The 27,789-nt window shown below is 43.8% G+C and overlaps 1 protein-coding gene across 8 annotated transcripts in view; it reads right to left on the bottom strand.

Moving 5' to 3' along the window:
* The window catches only part of LOC135027842 (uncharacterized), a 1,366,020-nt gene that overhangs the window by 808,473 nt on the left and 529,758 nt on the right, over positions 1 to 27,789 (bottom strand). For all 8 annotated transcript variants that reach the window (XR_010224289.1, XM_063953746.1, XM_063953745.1 and 5 more), the window contains exons 50-53: positions 15,439 to 15,538; positions 10,382 to 10,430; positions 9,755 to 9,819; positions 4,867 to 5,026 (exon numbers count right to left, since the gene is read on the bottom strand). Coding sequence is in view for 7 of the 8 variants with exons in the window: in XM_063953746.1 (XP_063809816.1) it covers positions 4,867 to 5,026; positions 9,755 to 9,819; positions 10,382 to 10,430; positions 15,439 to 15,538 (374 nt within the window). In the remaining variant the exon portion in view is untranslated. The remainder of the gene's footprint in view (positions 1 to 4,866; positions 5,027 to 9,754; positions 9,820 to 10,381; positions 10,431 to 15,438; positions 15,539 to 27,789) is intronic.

The raw sequence follows: 27,789 nt of genomic DNA, 5'->3' as shown, positions 1-27,789 counted from the left end.
CACCAGGATGAGGAGGATATGGGTGTTGCTGGCGCTGGGGAGGAAATTGACCAGGAGGATTCTGATGGTGAGGTGGTTTGTTTAAGTCAGGCACCCGGGGAGACACCTGTTGTCCGTGGGAGGAATATGGCCGTTGACATGCCAGGTGAAAATACCAAAAAAATCAGCTCTTCGGTGTGGAGGTATTTCACCAGAAATGCGGACAACAGGTGTCAAGCCGTGTGTTCCCTTTGTCAAGCTGTAATAAGTAGGGGTAAGGACGTTAACCACCTCGGAACATCCTCCCTTATACGTCACCTGCAGCGCATTCATAATAAGTCAGTGACAAGTTCAAAAACTTTGGGTGACAGCGGAAGCAGTCCACTGACCAGTAAATCCCTTCCTCTTGTAACCAAGCTCACGCAAACCACCCCACCAACTCCCTCAGTGTCAATTTCCTCCTTCCCCAGGAATGCCAATAGTCCTGCAGGCCATGTCACTGGCAAGTCTGACGAGTCCTCTCCTGCCTGGGATTCCTCCGATGCATCCTTGCGTGTAACGCCTACTGCTGCTGGCGCTGCTGTTGTTGCCGCTGGGAGTCGATGGTCATCCCAGAGGGGAAGTCGTAAGCCCACTTGTACTACTTCCAGTAAGCAATTGACTGTTCAACAGTCCTTTGCGAGGAAGATGAAATATCACAGCAGTCATCCTACTGCAAAGCGGATAACTGAGTCCTTGACAACTATGTTGGTGTTAGACGTGCGTCCGGTATCCGCCGTTAGTTCACAGGGAACTAGACAATTTATTGAGGCAGTGTGCCCCCGTTACCAAATACCATCTAGGTTCCACTTCTCTAGGCAGGCGATACCGAGAATGTACACGGACGTCAGAAAAAGACTCACCAGTGTCCTAAAAAATGCAGTTGTACCCAATGTCCACTTAACCACGGACATGTGGACAAGTGGAGCAGGGCAGGGTCAGGACTATATGACTGTGACAGCCCACTGGGTAGATGTATGGACTCCCGCCGCAAGAACAGCAGCGGCGGCACCAGTAGCAGCATCTCGCAAACGCCAACTCTTTCCTAGGCAGGCTACGCTTTGTATCACCGCTTTCCAGAATACGCACACAGCTGAAAACCTCTTACGGCAACTGAGGAAGATCATCGCGGAATGGCTTACCCCAATTGGACTCTCCTGTGGATTTGTGGCATCGGACAACGCCAGCAATATTGTGTGTGCATTAAATATGGGCAAATTCCAGCACGTCCCATGTTTTGCACATACCTTGAATTTGGTGGTGCAGAATTTTTTAAAAAACGACAGGGGCGTGCAAGAGATGCTGTCGGTGGCCAGAAAAATTGCGGGACACTTTCGGCGTACAGGCACCACGTACAGAAGACTGGAGCACCACCAAAAACTACTGAACCTGCCCTGCCATCATCTGAAGCAAGAAGTGGTAACGAGGTGGAATTCAACCCTCTATATGCTTCAGAGGTTGGAGGAGCAGCAAAAGGCCATTCAAGCCTATACAATTGAGCACGATATAGGAGATGGAATGCACCTGTCTCAAGTGCAGTGGAGAATGATTTCAACGTTGTGCAAGGTTCTGATGCCCTTTGAACTTGCCACACGTGAAGTCAGTTCAGACACTGCCAGCCTGAGTCAGGTCATTCCCCTCATCAGGCTTTTGCAGAAGAAGCTGGAGGCATTGAAGAAGGAGCTAACACGGAGCGATTCCGCTAGGCATGTGGGACTTGTGGATGCAGCCCTTAATTCGCTTAACAAGGATTCACGGGTGGTCAATCTGTTGAAATCAGAGCACTACATTTTGGCCACCGTGCTCGATCCTAGATTTAAAGCCTACCTTGGATCTCTCTTTCCGGCAGACACAGGTCTGCTGGGGTTGAAAGACCTGCTGGTGACAAAATTGTCAAGTCAAGCGGAACGCGACCTGTCAACATCTCCTCCTTCACATTCTCCCGCAACTGGGGGTGCGAGGAAAAGGCTCAGAATTCCGAGCCCACCCGCTGGCGGTGATGCAGGGCAGTCTGGAGCGACTGCTGATGCTGACATCTGGTCCGGACTGAAGGACCTGACAACGATTACGGACATGTCGTCTACTGTCACTGCATATGATTCTCTCAACATTGATAGAATGGTGGAGGATTATATGAGTGACCGCATCCAAGTAGGCACGTCACACAGTCCGTACTTATACTGGCAGGAAAAAGAGGCAATTTGGAGGCCCTTGCACAAACTGGCTTTATTCTACCTAAGTTGCCCTCCCACAAGTGTGTACTCCGAAAGAGTGTTTAGTGCCGCCGCTCACCTTGTCAGCAATCGGCGTACGAGGTTACATCCAGAAAATGTGGAGAAGATGATGTTCATTAAAATGAATTATAATCAATTCCTCCGCGGAGACATTGACCAGCAGCAATTGCCTCCACAAAGTACACAGGGAGCTGAGATGGTGGATTCCAGTGGGGACGAATTGATAATCTGTGAGGAGGGGGATGTACACGGTGATATATCGGAGGGTGAAGATGAGGTGGACATCTTGCCTCTGTAGAGCCAGTTTGTGCAAGGAGAGATTAATTGCTTCTTTTTTGGGGGGGGTCCAAACCAACCCGTCATATCAGTCACAGTCGTGTGGCAGACCCTGTCACTGAAATGATGGGTTGGTTAAAGTGTGCATGTCCTGTTTTGTTTATACAACATAAGGGTGGGTGGGAGGGCCCAAGGATAATTCCATCTTGCACCTCTTTTTTCTTTTCTTTTTCTTTGCATCATGTGCTGATTGGGGAGGGTTTTTTGGAAGGGACATCCTGCGTGACACTGCAGTGCCACTCCTAGATGGGCCCGGTGTTTGTGTCGGCCACTAGGGTCGCTAATCTTACTCACACAGCTACCTCATTGCGCCTCTTTTTTTCTTTGCGTCATGTGCTGTTTGGGGAGGGTTTTTTGGAAGGGACATCCTGCGTGACACTGCAGTGCCACTCCTAGATGTGCCCGGTGTTTGTGTCGGCCACTAGGGTCGCTAATCTTACTCACACAGTCAGCTACCTCATTGCGCCTCTTTTTTTCTTTGCGTCATGTGCTGTTTGGGGAGGGTTTTTTGGAAGGGCCATCCTGCGTGACACTGCAGTGCCACTCCTAGATGGGCCCGGTGTTTGTGTCGGCCACTAGGGTCGCTAATCTTACTCACACAGCTACCTCATTGCGCCTCTTTTTTTCTTTGCGTCATGTGCTGTTTGGGGAGGGTTTTTTGGAAGGGACATCCTGCGTGACACTGCAGTGCCACTCCTAGATGGGCCCGGTGTTTGTGTCGGCCACTAGGGTCGCTTATCTTTCTCACACAGCTACCTCATTGCGCCTCTTTTTTTCTTTGCGTCATGTGCTGTTTGGGGAGGGTTTTTTGGAAGGGACATCCTGCGTGACACTGCAGTGCCACTCCTAGATGGGCCCGGTGTTTGTGTCGGCCACTAGGGTCGCTTATCTTTCTCACACAGTCAGCTACCTCATTGCGCCTCTTTTTTTCTTTGCGTCATGTGCTGTTTGGGGAGGGTTTTTTGGAAGGGACATCCTGCGTGACACTGCAGTGCCACTCCTAGATGGGCCCGGTGTTTGTGTCGGCCACTAGGGTCGCTTATCTTTCTCACACAGTCAGCTACCTCATTGCGCCTCTTTTTTTCTTTGCGTCATGTGCTGTTTGGGGAGGGTTTTTTGGAAGGGACATCCTGCGTGACACTGCAGTGCCACTCCTAGATGGGCCCGGTGTTTGTGTCGGCCACTAGGGTCGCTTATCTTTCTCACACAGTCAGCTACCTCATTGCGCCTCTTTTTTTCTTTGCGTCATGTGCTGTTTGGGGAGGGTTTTTTGGAAGGGACATCCTGCGTGACACTGCAGTGCCACTCCTAGATGGGCCCGGTGTTTGTGTCGGCCACTAGGGTCGCTAATCTTACTCACACAGCTACCTCATTGCGCCTCTTTTTTTCTTTGCGTCGTGTGCTGTTTGGGGAGGGTTTTTTGGAAGGGACATCCTGCGTGACACTGCAGTGCCACTCCTAGATGGGCCCGGTGTTTGTGTCGGCCACTAGGGTGGCTTATCTTACTCACACAGCGACCTCGGTGCAAATTTTAGGACTAAAAATAATATTGTGAGGTGTGATGTGTTCAGAATAGGCTGAAAATGAGTGTAAATTATGTTTTTTGAGGTTAATAATACTTTGGGATCAAAATTACCCCCAAATTCTATGATTTAAGCTGTTTTTTAGGGTTTTTTTGAAAAAAACACCCGAATCCAAAACACACCCGAATCCGACAAAAAAAATTCGGTGAGGTTTTGCCAAAACGCGGTCGAACCCAAAACACGGCCGCGGAACCGAACCCAAAACCAAAACACAAAACCCGAAAAATTTCCGGCGCTCATCTCTAATTTACAGTAGTTACAGCTAAAGTCTGGGTACCCAAGATCCATGTCATAGCGGCTGTTGGGCAGAGGAAAGAGTGCTTTGCCTGGCAGTGCATGGCCAGAATAGAAACCCAAGGGAATGAGTCTGGAATACCTCTATAGGCCCCTTCTCCTGGTATCTTAGAGCTTTGATACTGTTTTACTACAATTTTCTACTTATTTATGAACAGTCTCAAAATCTGTAAATATATCATTAAAAATGAAATAGTAAGAGGATCGTTAATAGAAAATTCAATTGAATGAAAAGTGCTCAGCATTAGTTCATTAAAGAAGCCCAGGCCTATAGTAACATGTTTTTGTTGTTGAATTTATTCTAGAAGTAGAGACATAATTGAACAATTTGTTAACTTAGACATCTTAGGCAATGATGCAATGATGTAGATCTGGGTGACAGAGGGAATCAATTCAATTACCTAGGAATGTCTCTGTGAGTTGGTGTAGCAGAGGCTGATGTTCTGCATGGGAACTCATCCATGTTTTGAGAGGCAATTTCCAATCCATGTCATCACTTGTCATAGCCAGGATACCCACACAACACAGAACTGAAGGACTGACATTAGCTAATGTTTCAAGCTAAAAAAGGAAGCAAAAAAATAACATAGGAACATTAAGTAATACAATTGCTCTTGCTGGATCTTAGAGGTGTTTTTTTTCATGTAACCATAGTGCCACCATCTGTTCAAACACAAAATAAAGCTTAAACAAATACATGTGGTTTTTCAAGCACCCAAACTATGCATTTGCAACGTATAACTGATGTTTTTCTTTCTTTAAATTTAATGGGCTGAAATATTACAAAGTTTAAAAACTTTGATGATAAGTGTGGCTTAAAAACCAGTAAAGACAGACCAAAATAATAATAAGTGCAATAAAATAAATCAGGACTAAGGGGGTCATTCCGAGTTGTTCACTCGTTGCCGATTTTCGCAACGGAGCGATTAAGGCAAAAATGCGCATGGTACGCAGTGCGCATGCGGTTAGTATTTTAGCACAAAACTTAGTAGATTTACTCACGTCCGAACGAAGATTTTTCATCGTTGAAGTGATCGTAGTGTGACTGACAGGAAGTGGGTGGTTCTGGGCGGAAACTGGCCGTTTTCTGGGAGTGTGCGGAAAAACGCAGGCGTGCCAGGAAAAAACGCAGGAGTGTCTGGAGAAACGGGAGAGTGGCTGGCCGAACGCAGGGCATGTTTGTGACGTCAAACCAGGAACAAAACGGCCAGAGCTGATCGCGATCTGTGAGTAGGTCTGGATCTACTCAGAAACTGCTAAGAATTTTCTATTCGCAATTCTGCTAATCTTTCGTTCACAATTCTGCTAAGCTAAGATACACTCCCAGAGGGCGGCGGCCTAGCGTGTGCAATGCTGCTAAAATCTGCTAGCGAGCGAACAACTCGGAATGACCCCCTAAATTATGTATTTATGAGATCACAGGAAATTTCCATAAATATGAAACATTGAAGATGGATGTATTATTTGAATGGAGAATAGATGCACTACATTTGGCTATAAAATAAGACAATGGTATCTTAGGGGTGTATTCAATAATTGTGGGAAGCTGCCGTCTTGTCGGAAAGACGGCAGCTTCCAACAGGTTTAGGTCGGAAGGGGTTCCGACCTATTCAATAGGGGGATGTTTTTTCCGACAAGTCGGGAATTCCCTACTTGTTGTAAAGCTGTCGGAATGCACGCAAATTGGCGGCTTCAGGTGCTGATCCGCGTGTATTGTCGGAAGCGCGGCCAAACCCGACAGGTTTTAGCCCAGTTTCCGACAATGTCAATCCGACTTTAAAAAAAAGTCGGATTAACACTGTCAGGAACGGGCCAAACCTGTGGTCGCCGTCAGCGCTCAGGCACCGCCCCGGGTGTGGTCTCCGTGCCCCTCACACATTCACAGGTTCTCCTCAGAGTCCCCACCAGGCTCTCCGCTCATACACCCGAACGCCCCCTGATGAGCGCCTGCAACCTGTCTCTGTACCCGGTTTGTGTCCCTGGGCGGCAGGGCTGCGGCTCTGCTGGGTGCAGATAATGGATGGGTCCTGCTGCGGCGGCCGCAGTGTGCAGGCAATGGAAGGATGCAGGGCAGCAACAGCGGTGGCGGGAGCGCCATGTACTACATGATCTGAGACCCGCAGCCGGACACCCCTCACACAGCAGCCGCCACCTCGGAGAGGTGAGAGACTCCTCATCCTATATACACAGAGCTGTCTCTGTCCCGTCCAAATAACCTCATATCAGGGGGATAGTAACGGCTTCTCTCCACAGTATTACACCCTGTACTGGCTGCTGTCACTGCGCACTCACTCCTGCTGCTGCTTCTTGTGCTTGAAATGCCAATACGACTTTAAAAAAAAGTCGGATTGCCATTGTCGGGATCGGGCCAAACAGGTCAGGTTTGGCCGGGTATTGAATACTGACCTGTCGGTTCCTTTCCGTCGGCAAGGATCTGACAGGTATTGAATACACCCCTTTGCAATGCTATGGTTATTTTTATATTGTTGTTTAGGTTGAAAAAAAGCCATAATAATGTTTAACTATAAGGGCAGTATCCAATTAGCCATGAAAAATGCATCAATTTTTAACACAATCTTTTTTTTTTTTACATTGCTGTAAAAGTGGCTTTTCGCAGGTATGGGCGCTCCGGTTTTTCGCCCTATCCTATTACACAAAATGGGACTTGGGCGAAAAAAAAAGTTAGTGAAAAATCAGGGTGAAAATGGGCAAATCAGCCTGTCCCTCATAGTGAATTATAGGGCATATTTAATATATTTGGGGTACTTTAATTGGGTCAAATGGCTGTTAAATGCATTTTTCTTAAATGGAAAAATATTATAAAAGCACATTTTTTTCAGCAAAAAAAGTGCTCAGATTGATTTCGGGGTACATAAAAATGGGTATAAATATATATTTGGGTCACTTTATGGGAAAAGTGTAACCAGACCAACTACCCCCACCTACAGCACTAGCCTAAAAACACTTCTCCCACTCATAAAGCACCCCAATATCCTATACATTGAACCCCAAATTCCCTCACTTTGCCATTTTTTACCCGAAAACTGACATGTCATTATTGGCTAATTAAAAATTGTTAAAAACGTCTAAGTGCCTAATTATTCATAGGAAGGGTGTCCCGGAGGTCCTAAACCAAATTCCAACATTTTTACCATAACATAGGGATTTTCTCCAACTTTTCACCTGCACAGAGTGGGTGAAGTGAAAATCCTAGTAAAATCATTGGGTGAAAACTTTTCACGGCTATTTGGATAGTGGTTTTCCACAATTCGCAATATAAGTCTGAATTTCACATGAAAACGGGTTATCGCGGCTAGTAAGATACCCCCCTTAAGCCTCAAAAAAACAGGATACATACAGATTTTTCTACAGTCACTTTCTTGACAGTCGTCAGTGTCTACGTAGACAGGAGAAAGCTGTCGCCGGGATCCCAACATGATTCAAATGCTACTTAAAGCATTTTAACTCTTGTGGGCAGTATAACTTCGAACATGCTCCTAAATTGGAATGTCTAAATTTGTAATGCCCGCAACGGATCCTGGCATCGGCTTGCTCATGTTTACATAGTTATTGTCAGATATAGCCAGCCTCAATACGTGTGCATGTGCAGACGCATTGCGGCAGCAACTGAGCGCGCCTGGCTGAGAATATTCGCTCCTGCGATAGCATAGTCAATATCTATGGGTTACGTGCACATAGACATGCATGCTAAATGCGAAAAAAACAGTCAGCTGGCTACATCTGTAGTGACCGAAGAAAAAATTGTATGTACAGTAGTACATTAGTATTCTTCAGTAATGTATATACTATTTAACTTTAACAGGCTTTCCAACATTACATTTTATATAGATTTTTTATATGTTTTGATTTATATTTAAACAGTCATCAGGATCATGATCCCCACCTTTCGGAGGGGAGATGCAGGTGGCCACTAGGTGGACTAGGGTATATTGCATTATTATACATATACAGAAAGAAGAAACAACACTCATGGACTTTTAAAGTGAAAAAATATATATTCGTGACTTTGTTCACAATATACAGTACTTTTACTTTCAAATCCTTGAGTGATGACAGTTCTTTCTGCCTATGTAATGTATACATGCTAGCTGGCATGCTGGCAATTGAATAGGATACTGAGAGCAATTTACATTTTTTGGCCGAGTGCTGGGATAATTATCTATCTATCTATCTATCTATCTATCTATCTATCTATCTATCTATCTATCTATCTATCGTACACTGCATCTGTATATTCGGTCTGGTGGGATATTTAATTGCATGTGTATACATACATACATACATACATACATACATACATACAGTATTATATACATATATTTTGATGCTCCTTATTGTGTTCCATCCCCCATCTGTAAGTTAATTACTGCCCCCCCCCCTCCATATGTACTGTATTGTACCCCAGTGCCCGTATTTCTCTATTATGCTGTTTACAAGTGCAAACCACACACCAGGATGTAAGATGTGTAATGTCTGTGGTCCTGCAGAAACCCCCATAGGTTACTTACATAATAGTTGTTTCCTTGTTTTCCCTCATAATTGGTATGGCTCCTCTTACAGGCAGCAGCAGCATTACAGCGACGCTGTAGGTGCAGACATGTAGCCAGTTGCTGCTTGCAGCTGGAGAGTTGGGATCCAGGGGCCTGCATCAGGACTATGAGGGGCGGCCGTGGGGCGCCCCTTGGGGAGCCATAGTTACATCCGCCTCCTATGTGCCTTCATATGACATGATGTTACACTTGTTAGCATGGAGGAAGCGCTGAGGCACTCTGTACAGCCTGAAAGCGATGACTGCACCTGATTAGACCCGCAGCAGCAGCCAGCGCAGTGTAAGGAGGAGTCCTCACACACAGTCATCCTTTAGTTTTTTGCAAGGTGAATTTAGTGGCACCCTCCAGGATCCGGCACCCCTAGGCAGTCGCCTAAAGCTGCCTAATGGTAGAGCCGGCCCTGCATGTATCCCTGGATGCCAGTGGTTAAGGGCTGTCAAGGCATGGCCCAGCATGCCTTGGAAGCCCATATATTTAGGCATGACAGGTCATGCTGGCACCAGTAGTTACCCACCAAAGAAAATAAAGTATTGTAATATTATACACTAGCATTAGGAACCTGTTTTTCTTACTTATCTTTAAAGATTTATATTGTTCATATTAATGTATGAAAATATCCCTTAATATGCATTTTGTAAGGTAAAAGTAATTATACCTATTTAATAATGGTATTCATTATTAAATAGAACCCTCGTAAAAAAAAAATATTTAAACTTACCTCCCAAAAAAGAAGAAGTGAGTCTGAGAGCCATATACGCTCATTATTTTCACAGGTAAAAAAATCTAGTAAAACAGTAAAATGTTTACAATTAATGGGATATACACAGTTTAACGGTCACTTTATGCAATATGTTTATAACTACTGTATTAAGGCCATATGACCTTTTGTTTAGTTATATAAACCAAATATTATATTAACATCTCTATGAATTAAGACCTCTCCCCATTACAAAATCACTTCTAAGCCTAAATACATTGGAATTATGATAAAAACTTGTGCAATAAGACAGGAAACGCTATCCAAAAATTATTTAATAGCCAATGTCATAGTAAATTTGTTATTTCCTGGTCTGATATAAACTATCTGTGTAGAACTAAAACAGCCAGTAATCCCAATAAACACTTGTTCATCAGGGAGGCATTATAATTTTGCTTGTGACTGATTAAAAAGTTGATTGTCTGATGAGGTGCTGCATCAGTTATTTGGTTAAATAGTTGTCAAACTGAGTATGTAATTGCTTAATAACAAATTGTAATTAAGGAAATTTGGTGCAAATTATCTATACTTTTTATCTATATTTTCAATATGTATTTAACTAAAGTTATTACGTTACTAATGACTTACCTGCACCACAGAACAGGTTCTGCATAAGCTCCATTTCATTATCATTCACCTAAAACAATATAATACATTTACTGAGACAGCTGTGTACATAACATTATAGTGTGTTGTCAGTAGCTACTATAATACCATTAATGCTGATATAAGGTATAGCACATATACTGTCATTTACATACCCAACATGACCCTTTCCAGGAGGGGCAAAATACTCTGCTTCTGGACTTTTTCTTAATTTTAGATTGCTGGCAATTGTGTTGAACAGGTTAATGGATAAGAAAGGTGTTTCACCACAGGTCCAGGAGCAGAGCATTATGTCCCTCCTGGACAGGGTAAGGGCCCTCATTCCGAGTTGATCGCTCGCTAGCTACTTTTTGCAGCTGTACAAACGTATAGTCGCCGCCCACGGGGGAGTGTATTTTCGCTTTGCAAGTGTGCAAAGTGTGCATGTGCAGCCGAGCGGGACGAAAACGTTTTTTGCAGTTTCTGAGTAGGTCTGAACTTACTCAGCCCTTGCGATCACCTCAGCCTGTCCGGTTTCAGAATTGACGTCAGACACCCGCCCTGCAAACACCTGGACACGTCTGCGTTTTTTCAACCACTCCAAGAAAACGGTCAGTTGACACCCATAAACGCCTTTTTTCTGTCAATCTCCTTGCGAACGGCTGTGCGAATTGGGAATGACCCCAATGTTCTCAATCCTCATTAGGCATTGTTGTTCAGTTACTAAATTACTTTTTATTACTAAGGGGTGTATTCAATACCTGTTAGAAACTGCCGCCTTGTCGGAAAGACGGCAGATTCCGACAGGTTTAGGTCAGAAGGGGTTCCGACCTAATCACTGCCGGCTGATATTCCCGACTTGTCAGAAACCACGTGGATTGTCGGAATCCACGTTGGCTGTCGGAAGCGCGGCCAAACCCGACAGATTTTAGCCCCATTTCCGACAATGTCAATCTGACTTTAAAGAAAGTCGGATTGCCATTGCCGGGAACGGGCCAAACCTGTCGAGTTTGGCCTGGCATTGAATACTGACCTATTTAAGTATAACATTATTTCATATCATATCAGAAATTCATTCCTGATAGGAGGAAGCCTCAGAAGCGAGTGTATTATGTTAGGATATGGGGGGTCATTCCGAGTTCATCGCTAGCTGCATTTGTTCGCAGCGCAGCGATCAGGCTAAAAAAACAGCAGTTCTGCGCATGCGTATGCGGCACAATGCGCACACGCGACGTACGGGCACAACGAACAATGTCGTTTTGCACAGGGGCTAGCGATGTATTTCAGTCGCACTGCTTGCCGCAGAGTGATTGACATGAAGTGGGCGTTTCTGGGTGGCAACTGACTGTTTTCAGGGAGCGTGCCAGGAAAAACGCAGGTGTGGCTGGGCGAACGCTGGGCGGGTTTGTGACGTCAAATCCGTAAATGAATAGCCTGAAGTGATCGTAAGCGCTGAGTAGGTTTTGAGCTATTCTGAAACTACACAAAAAAAATTTGTAGCCGCTCTGCGATACAACCGTTGGCACTTCTGCTAAGCTAAAATACACTCCCAGTAGGCGGCGGCATAGCGTTTGCACAGCTGCTAAAAACTGCTAGCGAGCAATCAACTCGGAATCACCCCCATGGGGCGCTCTGTACCTGTCTCCTTCTGTGTATCAGTCTATGGGTGCATCCCCTAGTGTTAGACCTCTAGTGCCAAGAGTTACTCGGAGGCAGAGTTATATGATGTAAGTTCCTGTTCCTCCATCTCAGTGAGGAGAGTGTGACACACAAAGAGACTGAGAGACAGAGGGCCTAATTCAGACCTGATCGTAGCAGCAAATTTGTTAGCAGATGTGCAAAACCATGTGCACTGCAGGGGGGAGGGGGTTGCGGAGGTATAACTTGTGCAGTTAGTGTTAGATTTGGGTGTGGTATGTTCAAACTGAAATCTAAATCGCAGTGTAAAATATAGCAGCCAGTATTTACCCTCCACAGAAACAATATAACCCACCCAAAACTAACACTCTCTGCACATGTTATATCTGCCCCCCCCCTCCCGCAGTGCACATGGATTTGCCCAACTGCTAACACATGTGCTGCTACAATCGGATCTGAATTAGGCCCAGAGTCCTGGTGCACAAGTGTGCAGAGCTGAGACTGGGAGCAGATCTCAGCTACAGAGACTCACAGTGTTACAGTGCATGCAGCTGGAGTCAGAATGCACGACTATGCAGTCCTCCTTCCCTCACCACCACAGACATCTCCTGATAAGTACCACTACCTAATGTGGTTACCTTGTGTGATATATGGGCTCCTGATTACCACTATCAGTGTTACATCTGAGTCACCTGTGTACACTAAATAAACCTGCATTACTGTTTAAGTCACTAATACCCCTTTCACACCGCAAACCGGGGTCCGACCCGGTATTTCGAACCTGGATCCGACCCGGGTCTGACACAGGTCAAACCCTTTCACACTACACTTTCAACCCTGGTTATTGCAGGGTTGGCTCCTTTTAACTCAGCAATTAAAACATCATGGATGTCATTTTAAATTGACTTTTTTTGGCTCAGAAAGATGAGGTGTCAGAGGGGAACAAAAGGAGAGGGTGGGTACAGCTCAGAGCACTGCAGGAATCATAGCTGACAGAGCTATGTTTTTATACAAAATTGCATCTTTAACTGTTCCAATAACATACCTCCCAACTGTCCCATTTTTCACGGGACAGTCCCGTTTTCTTGGGACTGTCTCGCTGTTCCACCCACGGGCCGCAGTGCCTCGCGGTGAGGGGGAGGGGGGCACACGTACATTATCTATTCACAGGTGACAGAGGGGGCATGCCAGCAGCTCAGAGAGTGCTGGGTGAGCCCCCTCAGTGACGGTACAAGGGGGCGTGACCCATGATAGCAGCTCTGCCACTAGACCACGCCCCTTTTATATAGGTCACACCTCCTTTTCGGGCGCACATGCGCGTGGCGTGCCCCAAGGTCCCTCTTTGTACTTTTAATAAGTTGGGAGGTATGCAGTAAGCTGCCTAGCAATTTCCGCCTCACCCCTAATTCTTAATACTCTCTGTTCTCTCCTGTGTAGCAGGGCTCAGGCTGCTGACATCATCAAGGCACACAAAGAACAGCCAATCAGCACTTTTACATGAATGCAGGGTTGAATAACCCAGGTTGGACACTTTAGAGTGCACATTGACCCGGGTCCAACCCGTGTATAACACTGCTTTTATACCGGGTTGAAATGCATAGTTACTCGACCAGGGATATTCAAAACTGGTGCTTTTAGACTGCACCTTGACCCGGGTCGAGCTGGCTCAACCCGGCAATATCCCGGGATATATTTGCGGTGTGAAAGGGGTATTAGTGTGTGGACTGACATCACTGCACCAGATAGCCCAGTACACTCTGCCAACACATTAACCATTTTTTATTTTTACCTTCTTCCCAAATTAACAAGATAGTATGGTTTATTGGAGACTACGCACTCCTCATTAGGAATGACCATAGATATTTGACAAACATTAATGGCTAACTACCAATGGTCAATGGTTTTGCCATTGATGGCAGAGAGACAATGGTTCTCTGCCATCAATGGCTGAGTGGGACCAAATAGTTTCCTCCCTCCACCTGGTACCGGAGCTAAGCCCAACCCACGGCGGCCCGCTAAGCCCTGAAGCCATTTTTGATTGGTCCGCGACCTGGCAAGCACCTGCCAGCGATGACCAAAGAGTGGTGCAAACTATCAATGGTTCCTCACAGATGGTTTATGTGACATCGATGGTTATCACTGATGGCACAATCGATTGCAACCATCAATTGCAGCCCACCAATGGCCATCCCTACTCCTGTTTTTAGGGCCTGATTCAAGTTTGTAAGTAAAAGCCAAAAAGCAAGCAATTGGGCAAAACCATGGGGCAGATGTAACATGTGCAGAGAGATTTAGATTTAGGTAGGGTGTTCAAACTGAAATCTAAATTGCAGTGTAAAAATAAAGCTAACATTTGTGGACAAAATATAAAAGCACCCTAAATATAAATATTTCTACAAGTATTAAATCAGCCCACCTACCGTGCAACATGGTTTTGCCCATTTGTGTGATTTTTGCTTTACTTTCAAACATGACTCGGGCCCGTTTCAGGAAGGATGATACAGTATAACTCGGGCTTCTCTATAAGCAATGCTTCCATTCTATATAGGTGAGATGACACACAGAAGCTACTGAAATTGGAAGTATTACTGGGCTCTCCCTGCTCAGTACAATGGCCCTCATTCCGAGTTGTTCGCTCGGTATTTTTCATCGCATCGCAGTGAAAATCCGCTTAGTACGCATGCGTAATGTTCGCACTGCGACTGCGCCAAGTAACTTTACTATGAAGAAAGTATTTTTACTCACGGCTTTTTCTTCGCTCCGGCGATCGTAATGTGATTGACAGGAAATGGGTGTTACTGGGCGGAAACACGGCGTTTCAGGGGCGTGTGGCTGAAAACGCTACCGTTTCCGGAAAAAACGCAGGAGTGGCCGGAGAAACGGTGGGAGTGCCTGGGCGAACGCTGGGTGTGTTTGTGACGTCAACCAGGAACGACAAGCACTGAAATGATCGCACAGGCAGAGTAAGTCTGGAGCTACTCTGAAACTGCTAAGTAGTTAGTAATCGCAATATTGCGAATACATCGGTCGCAATTTTAAGAAGCTAAGATTCACTCCCAGTAGGCGGCGGCTTAGCGTGTGTAACTCTGCTAAATTCGCCTTGCGACCGATCAACTCGGAATGAGGGCCAATATACTGACATTTCACATTTCTAAAATGAATATTGTATACTATGAAATGTAGAGTTATTTCATCACCTGCTTACGGCTTTACTTTTATGTGAAGCTATTAGTCACCACATAAACTTCCTTACACAGTAAACCGTACATTGACAAACTGTATATAAGGTACTAGATGTTAACAAGGATAAAGGCTTATATTTTATGTCAATTTTGATTGAGTCCAGCATCTGGCCTCTCTTGGAATAAAGCTTTGTTATCACCTATTGTTGTCTAACATGTTTGTTGTGTGCTATTTTTCACCTCTCCATCCAAGTGCAGAATGTTCACTTGATTGTTATCAACTATTGTACGTGGCTGACAGTATGTTCTTAGCAATTGTGGCAACAGTCCATCGATCCATCTGAAAAATAAACAGTAGTGTTGCACTGGCAGTCTGTAGTACAGTAATTGCATCATTATTTGTGACAGTGGTCTACTTCTAGTTCTTACCATGCAGTAAAGGTTGTTTATGGCTTATGCAACATGATCTAAATCAGTGGTTCTCAACCTCGGTCCTCCAGTACCCCCAAGAGTTCATGTTTTCCAGGTCACTGAACAGTTGATTAGGTGTATTCATTACTCACTGACACATTTTAAAAGACACACAGGTGGAGCAAATTATTTCACTTGCAATCCTGTGAGGAGACCTGGAAAACATGAACTGTTGGGGGTACTTGAGGACCGCGGTTAAGAACCACTGATCTAAATGATACTATTGTTTTATTTTTTTAAATTATTTAATTAGAGATGAGCGGGTTCGGTTTTACTCGGATTTACTCAGGTATTTCGGGTTTTGCTTATTGGCGATACAAAACGTGTGACATCCATGATCCAATAGGATGCTGTTTCGAGCCCCGAGTAAATCAGAGTAAAACCGAACCCGCTCATCTCTAGTTTTAATGAGCCTCGATGTATAAAAATAAACCTTCATGCATGACATGCTTTATTATCCAAACCATTGGTGCCCAAACTCTGTCCTCAAGGACCTCCAACAGTTCGCATTTTCCTCACAGAATCGAAAGTGAAATAATTAGCTCCTCCTATGGATCTTTTAAAATGTGTCAGTGAGTAATGAATACACCTGTGCACCTGCTAGGTGACCTGGAAAACATGTAACTGTTAGGGGTCCTTGAGGACCGAGTTTGGGAACCACTGATCCAAACTATATGTAGTATAACAAAAAAATAATCAGTAAACAGCCAATGATTTGTTGGAAACATGGATGGATACTTCTGTGTGAGATGTGTAAAACAAGGAAACTCCCACGTCACAAGCTTCAAAAACGTTTATCTCCTGTTCTGTTGTTTTGTATCGGGGATATTTGTTTGGAAGATGAAATTTGAAGGGATATATTTACACAGGATAATTGTATTTGGGGGTAATTACACACGTTTATTGCATTTCAATTACCACCATATTCCAAGCTTCACTAAATATCACCCCATAACAGTCCCCTTCAAAACCTATGGGGCTGTAAGAACTAGAATACAGAGTAAACAAAAAAAAATAGCTTTCTTCAGCTAAAGAAATTATTTTTATACTTTACTGTAATAAATAGACCCCTAACTAAGTCATACTAATATACACACTAACTACAGCACTTAGAAGGGAATTCAGACCTGATTGCTCGCTAGTGTTTTTTGCAGTGCTGGGATCAGGTCAGAACTGCGCATGCGTATGCACCACAATGCGCAGGTGCTTCGCACGGGTACAAAACGGATCGTTGCTGTGCAATGGGTTTTACGAAGAATCCATTCGCACAGCTGATCAAAAGGAGATTGACAGGAAGAAGGCGTTTGTGGGTGGCAACGGACCGTTTTCAGGGAGTGGTTGGAAAAACACAGGCGTGTCCAAGCGTTTGCAGGGCGGGTGTCTGACGTAAATTACGGCCCCTGACAGGCAGAAGTGTTCGCAGCAGCTGAGTAAGTCCTGGTCAACTCAGAAACTGCACAAAGTTTTTTGTACCGCTTGGCTGCACGCGCGATCGCACATTTGCACAGCTAAAATACACTCCCCAGTGGGCGGCGACTATGCAAACGCAGGACTGCAAAAAACAGCTAGCGAGTGATCAGGTCTGAATTACCCCTTAGAGCAATAAGGTTGCATATGCAGCAAAAACACATGTACTGTATATGTTTCACTACACATTCATTTAATGAAGTGACAATAAACTGTATGTTCCCTTCTCTACAGTATGACATTTACAACCTCCACCTGGTGGCTCTTGTCTATTCCTTTTGTGTTTACAGTCTTGAATCTTACAGGAACAGTAACTAGTCTTGACAAAGACAACTCCTATGAGACTTGAACCTGTGTAGAGACTGTGTAACAAATAAAATAAAGCCCATAGGGACACTGTTATGAATGAGGCAGCAAACAACAGAACAAACAATCCAGAAGTATAGAGGATATGCCAAACATACTGTATATAGAGTGGCCAAAGCACCAACAAAGCATTTGAACATACACCCATTTGGGGAGAGCATCTCCTTTGGATTTGCACTGTGCATGCTCAAAAGGGGTAATTCAGACTTGATCGTAGCAGCAAGTTTATTAGCAGTTGGGCAAAACCATGGGGGTCATTCCGAGTTGTTCGCTCACAAGCTGCTTTTAGCAGCTTTGCACACGCTAAGCAGCCGCCTACTGGGAGTGAATCTTAGCTTATCAAAATTGCGAACGAAAGATTAGCAGAATTGCGAATAGACACTTCTTAGCAGTTTCTGAGTAGCTCCACACTTACTCGGCATCTGCGATCAGTTCAGTCAGTTTCATTCCTGGTTTGACGTCACAAACACACCCAGCGTTCGGCCAGACACTCCTCCGTTTCTCCAGCCACTCCCACTTTTTCCCAGAAACGGTAGCGTTTTTTGGCACACACCCATAAAACGGCCAGTTTCCGCCCAGAAACACCCACTTCCTGTCAATCACATTACGATCACCAGAACGAAGAAAAAACCTTGTAATGCCGTGAGTAAAATACCTAACTGCATAGCAAATTTACTTGGCGCAGTCGCACTGCGGACATTGCGCATGCGCATTAGCGACTAATCGCTCCGTTGTGAGAAAAAAATAACGAGCGAACAACTCGGAATGACCCCCCATGTGCACTGCAGGTCGGGGAAAATATAACATTTGCAAAGAAAGATAGATTTGGGTGGGTTTTTTGTTTTTGTGCAGGGTAAATACTGGCTGCTTTATTTTTATACTGCAGTTTAGATTTCAGTTTGACTTTGAACACACCCCACCCAAATCTAACTCTCTCTGCACATGTTATATCTGCCCCCCCTGCAGTGCACATGGTTTTGCCCAACTGCTAACAAATTTGCTGCTACGATCAAGTCTGAATAACCCCCAAAATGCAGCTGTCATGTATGTAACATTCAGTGAGAACATGTGCTATGCCAGCAACTAAAATAGTTGCCCCCTCAGCCATAAACTGGTAATAACGTTGCAAAATTAGCTGTATTTTTTATTTTTATTCATTTTAGGAAGTGACTTTTTTGTTTTCTGCGAGTCTGGTTTCCAATGTTGGTTTTTGGTCAGTGCCAAAATGCTAACGGGAATCTTAATATAATAGCTACTATTGCAAGCACAATCCATGTGAGTGTGCACTCTGCTCAGTGGTTGCCACTTTGACCATAAATAATTTGATGTGGTCCTGGACCACCCCCCACCCCTGCAACTGCCTCGAGGCACCCCAGGGTGCCTAGGCACACAGTTTGAGAACCACTGTTATACATATTGCTCCCTGTAGTAAACACAGAATTCATAAACATAGTGATTTTCTTCTTTTTTCACAGCAAATAAATTTCCCATTATTAAATGTAAAGGAATTAAAAAGGTACCATGGTAGTATTAAATTCTAAAATACTTATCAGGGTAAGGGAATGTTTGAAAATGTTAAGCTTAATTGGTTTACAACCTCTGAAGTCAGGAGACATTATCACGACATAACATAAAATCAAAATTAATAATGATTAATAATAAGTGTCATAAAAAAAAGGAAAATCAATCTTTTTAATTAATCACTTATGTAAATCAATATGTCCCAAACTTAGATGATAATCACATCACCTAAGGCATCGCCAGTGAGGTTATTCCCTATTGTAATTCTTTCTGATGCTCATGCCTGAGATTTCTTGCTACAATCTTCTTTACCCTTTTTATTTTCTCAGCACGTTTAATTCAGAGGTAGTTCTTGCTACTTCTCATTCAGTAATATTCACTCATTTTATTGTGGCTCCATTGCTACATGCTTATACAAGTGATAGTAGTCTCTAAGCAGTGTTACTGTAAATTACTAACTAGCCTGAGTATTACATACAGGGAATGATTCACGCAAAGTGGCTATAGTCGGAGTCAGATGCGACAGCCTGCTTCCTACCTTAGGCTATTATCTATCCATTCAAGTAATGCAGGGATCCATTACGCCCATTGATTTTACTTTGGCTGCCTCAATCTTAATTGTTTATATCTGCACTTGTACAAGCCCCATGCTAGCTGCATGAGATCTGTCAGAAACAGGCTGCCCTACCCAATACAAAAGAATGTGCAGAAATTTTGATACATGTCCAAGCCACTAACAAATCAGAGTGGTTATGAGTGATTGCAAAAAATAAGATTTTACTTACCGATAAATCTATTTCTCGTAGTCCGTAGTGGATGCTGGGACTCCGTCAGGACCATGGGGAATAGCGGCTCCGCAGGAGACAGGGCACAAAATTTAAAAGTTTGACCACTAGGTGGTGTGTACTGGCTCCTCCCCCTATGACCCTCCTCCAAGCCTCAGTTAGGATACTGTGCCCTGATAAAGCTAAATATTTATCGTATATAAAACCCTTTATGAGGTCTAAGAACACTGTACGCTATTTACGTATGGAGTACCGTAAGGGTACGCTCGTTGCGTAACAATCGATTAGCCGTAGTCGAGACGCTCAAGCGTCACGTTCGCTCACGGCCAAGAGATCACAGGCAGGCACGCTATTGGCTGCCAACTAACGTAATGATTCACTATAGCGTAACGGACGCTGTATCGGGAGCGGGCTGCTCGAGCGATACAGACGCTCACGAGAATACGCTGTTGGTATCGGGCACACTTATAGGTGAGCGACTACCGTAATGCTACGCTATCAGCGTAGCGGACGCTCGAGACCACGAGGAGATCACGAGCGGCGCTGACGCTCACAATGTTAAACCTTTATATCTAAACCATAAACAATGTAATATGCTGTAAAACCTTAGTGTAGAGATAGGGTGTAGATCATGGGTCTTCAACCTGCGGCCCTCCAGCTGCTGTGGAACTACACATCCCAGCATGCCCTGCCTCAGTTTTAGCATACCTTAATAGCAAAACTGTGGCAGGGCATGCTGGGACATGTAGTTTCACAGCAGCTGGAGGGCCACAGGTTGAAGACCCATGGTGTAGATGCACCACAGTGTAACCTTATTAACTTCAAAGCTGTTTGAGCGTCACCGACGCTCTGAGAGTACTTAACACTATAAGAAATACACAGATACCTGGGCTTAGGGTCTAACGCCTTATATATATATTATGGATGGTATGCTTGCAAAAGAATAATACAATACAATTATACACTACCAATATAACATAGACTAACTAACCAGATAACTACACAGGAAAATACAATACAATACAATTTACGTTTAAGGGAAAATGAGGGAGAAAGAGGAGAAGAGAGAGAGAGAGAGAGATATGGCTCACAATAACAATAAGAACAATATGATTGCAGCGAAGCTTACACATGTGAGGAACAATCGCTGCGCAGTTAGTCAATGCTGAGAATCTTTGTGGAGAAAATACTTGACCTTACCCATACTGGCTGTCCCTATATACACAACCCTACAATACCGCATGGGACAGAAGCTAGACTCCATTTTGGGAAAGCTCCCATGATTCCAAAGACTGCACCACATGGTTGAAAGGGGGAGGGGAAAATACCCAACAGCAGCCATTTTAGATTTGCAGGTCCAAACACATGGCACTCTCTGCTACACCACAATCACATAGCAGAAGACACAAGACTCCATTTTATTCCAAAATGTCCAAGCCTCAGAACAATGCATATGTTCTGATTTTACAATTCCAAACCATCTAAATCACCTTTCACAATTTCAATCCAACTTCCTAGAACCATCTTATTCAATTTCACATTCCAAACAACTTCCTAGAACCATCTTATTCAATTTCACATTCCAAACACCTTCAGTATCTCAATAACCAGAGCATATTCATCACAAGACCAGATCACAATGTAACCACACATATCAGCCTGCCATTGCTACCAGCACATGTTCAAACGTAACTGCATGGTGGTATTTATGATTAACAAGATATATTATAACTAACCAGCACAATCTATTTTAAATCACCATAGGCAAACAAATACCACAAATACTATGCTACAGATTGTCTACTGTTCCAATTCATCACAGACTTCACAGAGTATCAACACAAACACCCAACAATCACACAACCAAGTTACAATATCCTATTTAAACCAGCACCATTGACCTTAAAGCAATCTGTCTATATTTCCTTATCTAGCCATGTGAATTCAATACTTGGCCTTTAGTTTGGAGGTCAGTCCTGGGGATGTAGCCGCCATGCTGCTGGGTGCCAGGTAGCTGTGTGAGTGAGTGAGCCCTGTGATTTCCAGTGGATAATATCATACCTGCATTCCAGCTGTGGGTGTGTGTCAACAACAAGATGTGTGTGTCCCTCACAGCATGTGAGCCAGCTGCATCAGTGGCCTTGGTTATGCAAAACAATGGGTGATGACCAACACATTCCTGTCTTGTGGGAAGCTATTGTTTGGCGAATACTATCTCACTGTCCACTCTCAGTTGAGACAATGACATCTCAGCAATCATTCTTCTGGAGACAAATCCAGCCCCATTTGTAAACACAGGTGTTGGCCCTCCTCATTGAGTCTCAAAGCTCAGTGTAATTAAAGGCTATTGTACTCCGTCTGCAGGAAAGATACTGATTTGGAATACAATTAATCTTCAATTACTATTCCTGTGCTTACCTATGCATATGAAGATGTGAAGCCCTCCCAACATGCAAACTATTGTTTGGGGAATCTCTAAGGTCAAAGAGCCATTTGAGACCCACTGATACCTGCTGGACTCAGGGGAATATTAACTTATAAAATCCATTATTTTGATTAAATATGTAGCGTGCACACGCATGAGGTGCATATATGGCAACGTGCAGCGTGATATTTTTCTGACTTTGACAGTCCACCCTTTGGCAGTCAACAATAACTGCCACCTTCTAAAACATTTCAAAAAGAGAAAAATATATGTCTGGGGTTAATACATTTCCATGGTTGGGTAAGGGAGGAGAGAGGAGAAGGTGTGAAGAGGGTATGACCTAGTGAGATAGCAGAAGCATGTGTGTATGAATCCATGTTTGGGGGGTCATGTATCATCGTGCCGTACGTGTTGTAAATCAAGCTTCGAGGTATTGCGAAGTATACATTTGAATTCCTTCTTATCCCGTGGTACGGGTCTGTGGATGGGCTGTCAAACTTTACCGAGCTCTTTTCGGCTGTGGTTGTAACAAAATGGGGGAGCACATTTTAGTTGATGATACATGAATGGGGGACTTATGTGATTGCTGATATCTGTGCCTGTATTCCCTATCGACTATGTGTGTCATTACCTGAGGGTTGTAGAAATGAAGATAAAGAACACTTATGGTAAATGCAGTGGTATTCTATGTCAGGTTAATGTACATTTGTCTGTTGAAGTCTTGTTCGGTGTCTGTTGGTTGCAGTCTTCTTTGTGCTTTTGCCCATAAGGTGCGAGCAAAAGCTTTGTCAAGGGCCCTCATTCCGAGTTGATCGGTCGCAAGGCGAATTTAGCAGAGTTACACACGCTAAGCCGCCGCCTACTGGGAGTGAATCTTAGCTTCTTAAAATTGCGACCGATGTATTCGCAATATTGCGATTACTAACTACTTAGCAGTTTCTGAGTAGCTCCAGACTTACTCTGCCTGTGCGATCAGTTCAGTGCTTGTCGTTCCTGGTTGACGTCACAAACACACCCAGCGTTCGCCCAGGCACTCCCACCGTTTCTCCGGCCACTCCTGCGTTTTTTCCGGAAACGGTAGCGTTTTCAGCCACACGCCCCTGAAACGCCGTGTTTCCGCCCAGTAACACCCATTTCCTGTCAATCACATTACGATCGCCGGAGCGAAGAAAAAGCCGTGAGTAAAAATACTTTCTTCATAGTAAAGTTACTTGGCGCAGTCGCAGTGCGAACTTTGCGCATGCGTACTAAGCGGATTTTCACTGCGATGCGATGAAAAAGAACGAGCGAACAACTCGGAATGAGGGCCAATGTCCATAGATTTACAAAAGTGTTGGGCTAGCGTAATTTTAAAATTTCTAGGGAAACTGGGGATCTATGGCATAGTTCATCAAAAATCTGTGTATAAGGTTGTCAAAACTTCTTCTTTAATCCATCAGTTGTCTCTATACAGGATCATCAAATTCCTTGTCCAAGTGGGTCTTTTTACCTTGGAGAAAACGGAAAAACAGGTGAAAGAAACGGACCGTAGAAATCGCATTTTCATCACATCATTGTTTCTACATTTGGGTCATAAATCAAATCCATTGGAATTACAATTTCCTCACTCCTTAAACTCATCACCCTGGTACTTCGTTTGCACTTCGTTAAAGCCTGACCGCATCTAAATATCAAGCCAATCGTTATGATAACACCTAAGATACATAGGAGAAACTTCCCTACATCCATTATGACTCCTTGAGCCCATTCTCCTAAACCGGAGAACCAATTTCGCGGGTTCAACCATGACACCCAACCAGTCAGCTCATTACTCACAGCAGCAAGGGTGAGATTGTGTCTCCTGCGAAATTCCCACTTCAATTGGAGAATATCGTCCATCTTTTGGTCTATGACCTCGACCGGGTCCTCGGTACTATTTGTAATATATGTGCAACATTTCACGCCGTACTGCGTTGCCAGTGTGACACAATATCCACCTGTTACTGCTGTGAGATAATTGAGAATCATTCTATGCTGAACTAGTTCTGTTTTATAAGCTTGAAGTCCTCTTCCAGTATACCTAAACGTGTCATCATACATTTCTGTGATATTGTCTAACAAATTTGCGAGCGCAGAAATGTATTTATAATTCAACACTCCTCTGGCGGTGCGAGTGATGTCTAACGCGATTAGAAACTGAATCCCGGTGGATTCATGGATCATGTCAGAGGCCGGATGCTCTGTTCTTTCTATCAGGTGCCGTTTAACTACGTGCTCGTAATGGGTGTGAGTATAAGGAGCTTGGGCAACACGGTGTATATCTTTCATTTTGGCATGTGATACAGTCATTACTTCAGGCAGTACTTTTCCAATATAACACAATCCTTCAGAGTTTGGGGCAAGCCACTTATACGCCTTCCTCCCGCATATGAAATATGCATCATCGGGGAGAACATATGGGACGGAGTAGGACATAACCATATTACACATCTTCCATGTGAAATCTCCTAACCCTAATTCTCCCATCTGTCTAGTACACGTATCAGCTTGTACGATATGTGCACAGTATCCTGGTGATACCTCTCCAACTCTCGTAATCCTATTTCCTAGGGTATACCTATATCGGAAAGATTTTCCTCTACTGGCTATGTGGCGTATAAGTTCTGTATCTGTAGGCATTCTATCTGCTCTATATGAAAAGGTCATGGTTTGGTTACTCCATGACACTTCCCAATTTCCCGGCTTTCGGGGATTGGAAATGTTAAAACATATGAGGGATCTATCCACATGATATTGGTGGAGCTTCAAACTAGGAGGACTGGAGATATTAAACCTCCTGTCCACCGGCCTCCCACCACTTAGCTCAAGTACCTCCCCTATCGTTAAAGGAAATGGTACTAGTCCTGATTTGCTATGACCTTGAGGTACTTGAGAGCATACCCAACAATCTGTTTGATTTAACACACTACCCACTAAGGAGTGATAGTCACTCAAGGGATGCCGGTCCATGTGGATATTAAAACTGGACTGGCATTTCCCGATGCACCCATCCTCAATTACGTTGTCACAGAGCCTACAGATACAGTTTTCTTTTCAGCTAACAATGTTTACAAATAACATGGCTGCTAGATCGTTTCTGGTACTCGCCTTTTGCTTGGTGGTTGTATTGCTATTGGAAATTTACACCTCCGTCTCAGTCATCGGAACCTTTCTGGATCCTTTCTCGACCTCACTGGTACTCTCGCCGGAACAGACTGCTCTGGTCAACATCATGGTCAACAGGAAAATCCATAGCACAGTCTCTTGGGGCAAGTCCATCTTACAGGAGGAGAAAAGAAGAAATTTGTAATGGGGGTACAGGAAAACAGTTTGAGGGGGAGAGAAACTTGTTACGATAATTAAGTTCTCTAGTCTTGTTGTTCTTCTTGTTCTGCTGTCATCTCAAAGGTGCTGTCTCTCAGTCTTCCAAACGAACATTACGGTGATGCAATATTCCCTCCAAACCAGCGATCTTTCTGTAAGGAGCAAAAAAATCTTGCATTACCATTTGCCTAACTGAGGTGTGACATACCATCTTTAAAACATAAAACATGAGTGAGAAGAGGGAGAGGAAAGAAAAACAACAAGAGAGAGAGAACCGTTCACATATGTATATATATATATATATATATATATATATATAACATAACACATCAATAAACAACAGAGAGAAAAAAAACATTTTTTTCAAACATAAACATTTTCTAAAACATTGTCAGATCATCAGGCTGTCATATCTACATGTCCAATGGTTTCCTTGCGCAGTCCCTCCCCCCAGCACTTCCATATTCCACTGTCTGTATCTGGCCAGAATACATTGATGCGGATAGGTCATGCTGGGGTTTGGTAGACTTCTGCAAAGACCAAGTATATATGCAATGTTTGAATCCTACCAATAATCGTCAGAGATGGGGAGAGAGAAAAAGAAACATTTCACAGATACATTTACAACGTTTCACCCGGTCATTCCTGTGTCTTCAGGGAATGACCTCCCAATTTATTAACTATAACCTCAGGCTTACCATCAGTCCTAATGATCACCTTTCCTGATTGCACATTATGGGTGTGGGCCAAAATTTTTCCTATATGATCCCTGATTATAATTTGGTGTGTTATAATTTTGCTCATTTCTTGGTCTAGGGGGTCTGACTTTATGCGGGTTATTACAGTTGCTTGCATAATGCCCTTCTCTTCTACAATGATTACAAATCCTTGGCTTTCTCCATGTGCTAGGGGCCTGGGGTTCCGGTCGACTTGATGCCTCCTCTAGTGCTTGGATGCTCAGTACCATCAACCGCTCTCCCTGTGCTTCCCTGGTTCTTTGGATATTTTGGTCATGCTCGATAGCGGACTCTCTTAATGCAGCCACCGAGATGCCTCTCCAGTGAGGTATGGAGGTTTGTACCCTGATTTTTAGTGTGTCTTTTAAGCTGTCCATTAATACAGACACAGCTACCTCTCTGTGGTGTACGTTAGTTTCAATGTCATCTATACCAGTGTACCTAGCCATATCCTGCAGAGCCCGGTGAAAATACTCTGATGCGGATTCACCTTCTTTTTGTTTTATTGTAAAGATTTTATTCCACTTTACTACTGTAGGAAAATATACTCCTAACTGTAGATTGATTCTTTTTACATTATCTTGGTTATACTTGTCTGTTAGTGGTACTTCCTCATCTAGCTTAAAATCAGCGATAAATTTCAATGAATCAACATCGGGGGGTAAACATGCCCTCAAAACTGTCCTCCAATCTTTGTTATTTGGCTCTGCAGTGTTTCCTAGCACTCTTATGTATTTTTGACAAGCAACTAAGTCTTTCCTGGGATCAGGAAATTCAGACAGAATTGTTCTTAATTCTGTTCGGGAAAAGGGGCAGTACATGGCAATGTTCCTGACAGGAGTGACTCCTGAAGAGTCAGTTTTCCCATTTGGTACTGCAATTACCCTGACAAGATTAAGTCCAGTAACGTCATTCTGAATTGATTCCACGATATGAGGTACATTTGTTTGTGCGTGATGTATAATACCATACGTACCTGTGGACACGACCTCACCTGACCCTCCGTTAGGGGGTTTGATTACAGTCTTTACCGATTTGGTCGCGTCCACCTGGATGTCTTGTGTGATGGCTGCTGGAAAAGGTGCCGACATTGTGCTGGGCTCACTTTCTTGTTGGTGTTCCTGAGGAAAGTTTAACATGGGGTGCGACTTGCATGGGTTAATAGTTGTACATTTAACACTTTCATTTTTATAAACCTTATTACGTTTGTTACATTCATTCTTAATATAGTTACTAAGTGCACTTTTATCGCACCCCATTGTGCCTTTCTCCGCAACCATAATCCTCTCCATTGCCATGTCTCTCCTCTCAAGATGAAAGTTAGGTATGTAAGTTAAATTTCTTTGCATTTCACTTTCCTGTAGCCATAACTGCAAACAATCATCATGTTTAACCCGTTGTTTCCAGGATTTTATGAGACAGATCCTCCGCCTTAAATTATGCAATACCTCTAAGTCAAAACTACCTATCCCAGGAA

The sequence above is a fragment of the Pseudophryne corroboree genome, chromosome 2 (assembly GCF_028390025.1).
Source record: "Pseudophryne corroboree isolate aPseCor3 chromosome 2, aPseCor3.hap2, whole genome shotgun sequence".
Taxonomy (NCBI): domain Eukaryota; kingdom Metazoa; phylum Chordata; class Amphibia; order Anura; family Myobatrachidae; genus Pseudophryne; species Pseudophryne corroboree.
Note: the sequence above shows the minus strand (reverse complement) of the source record. Positions and strands in the feature narration are given on the sequence as shown.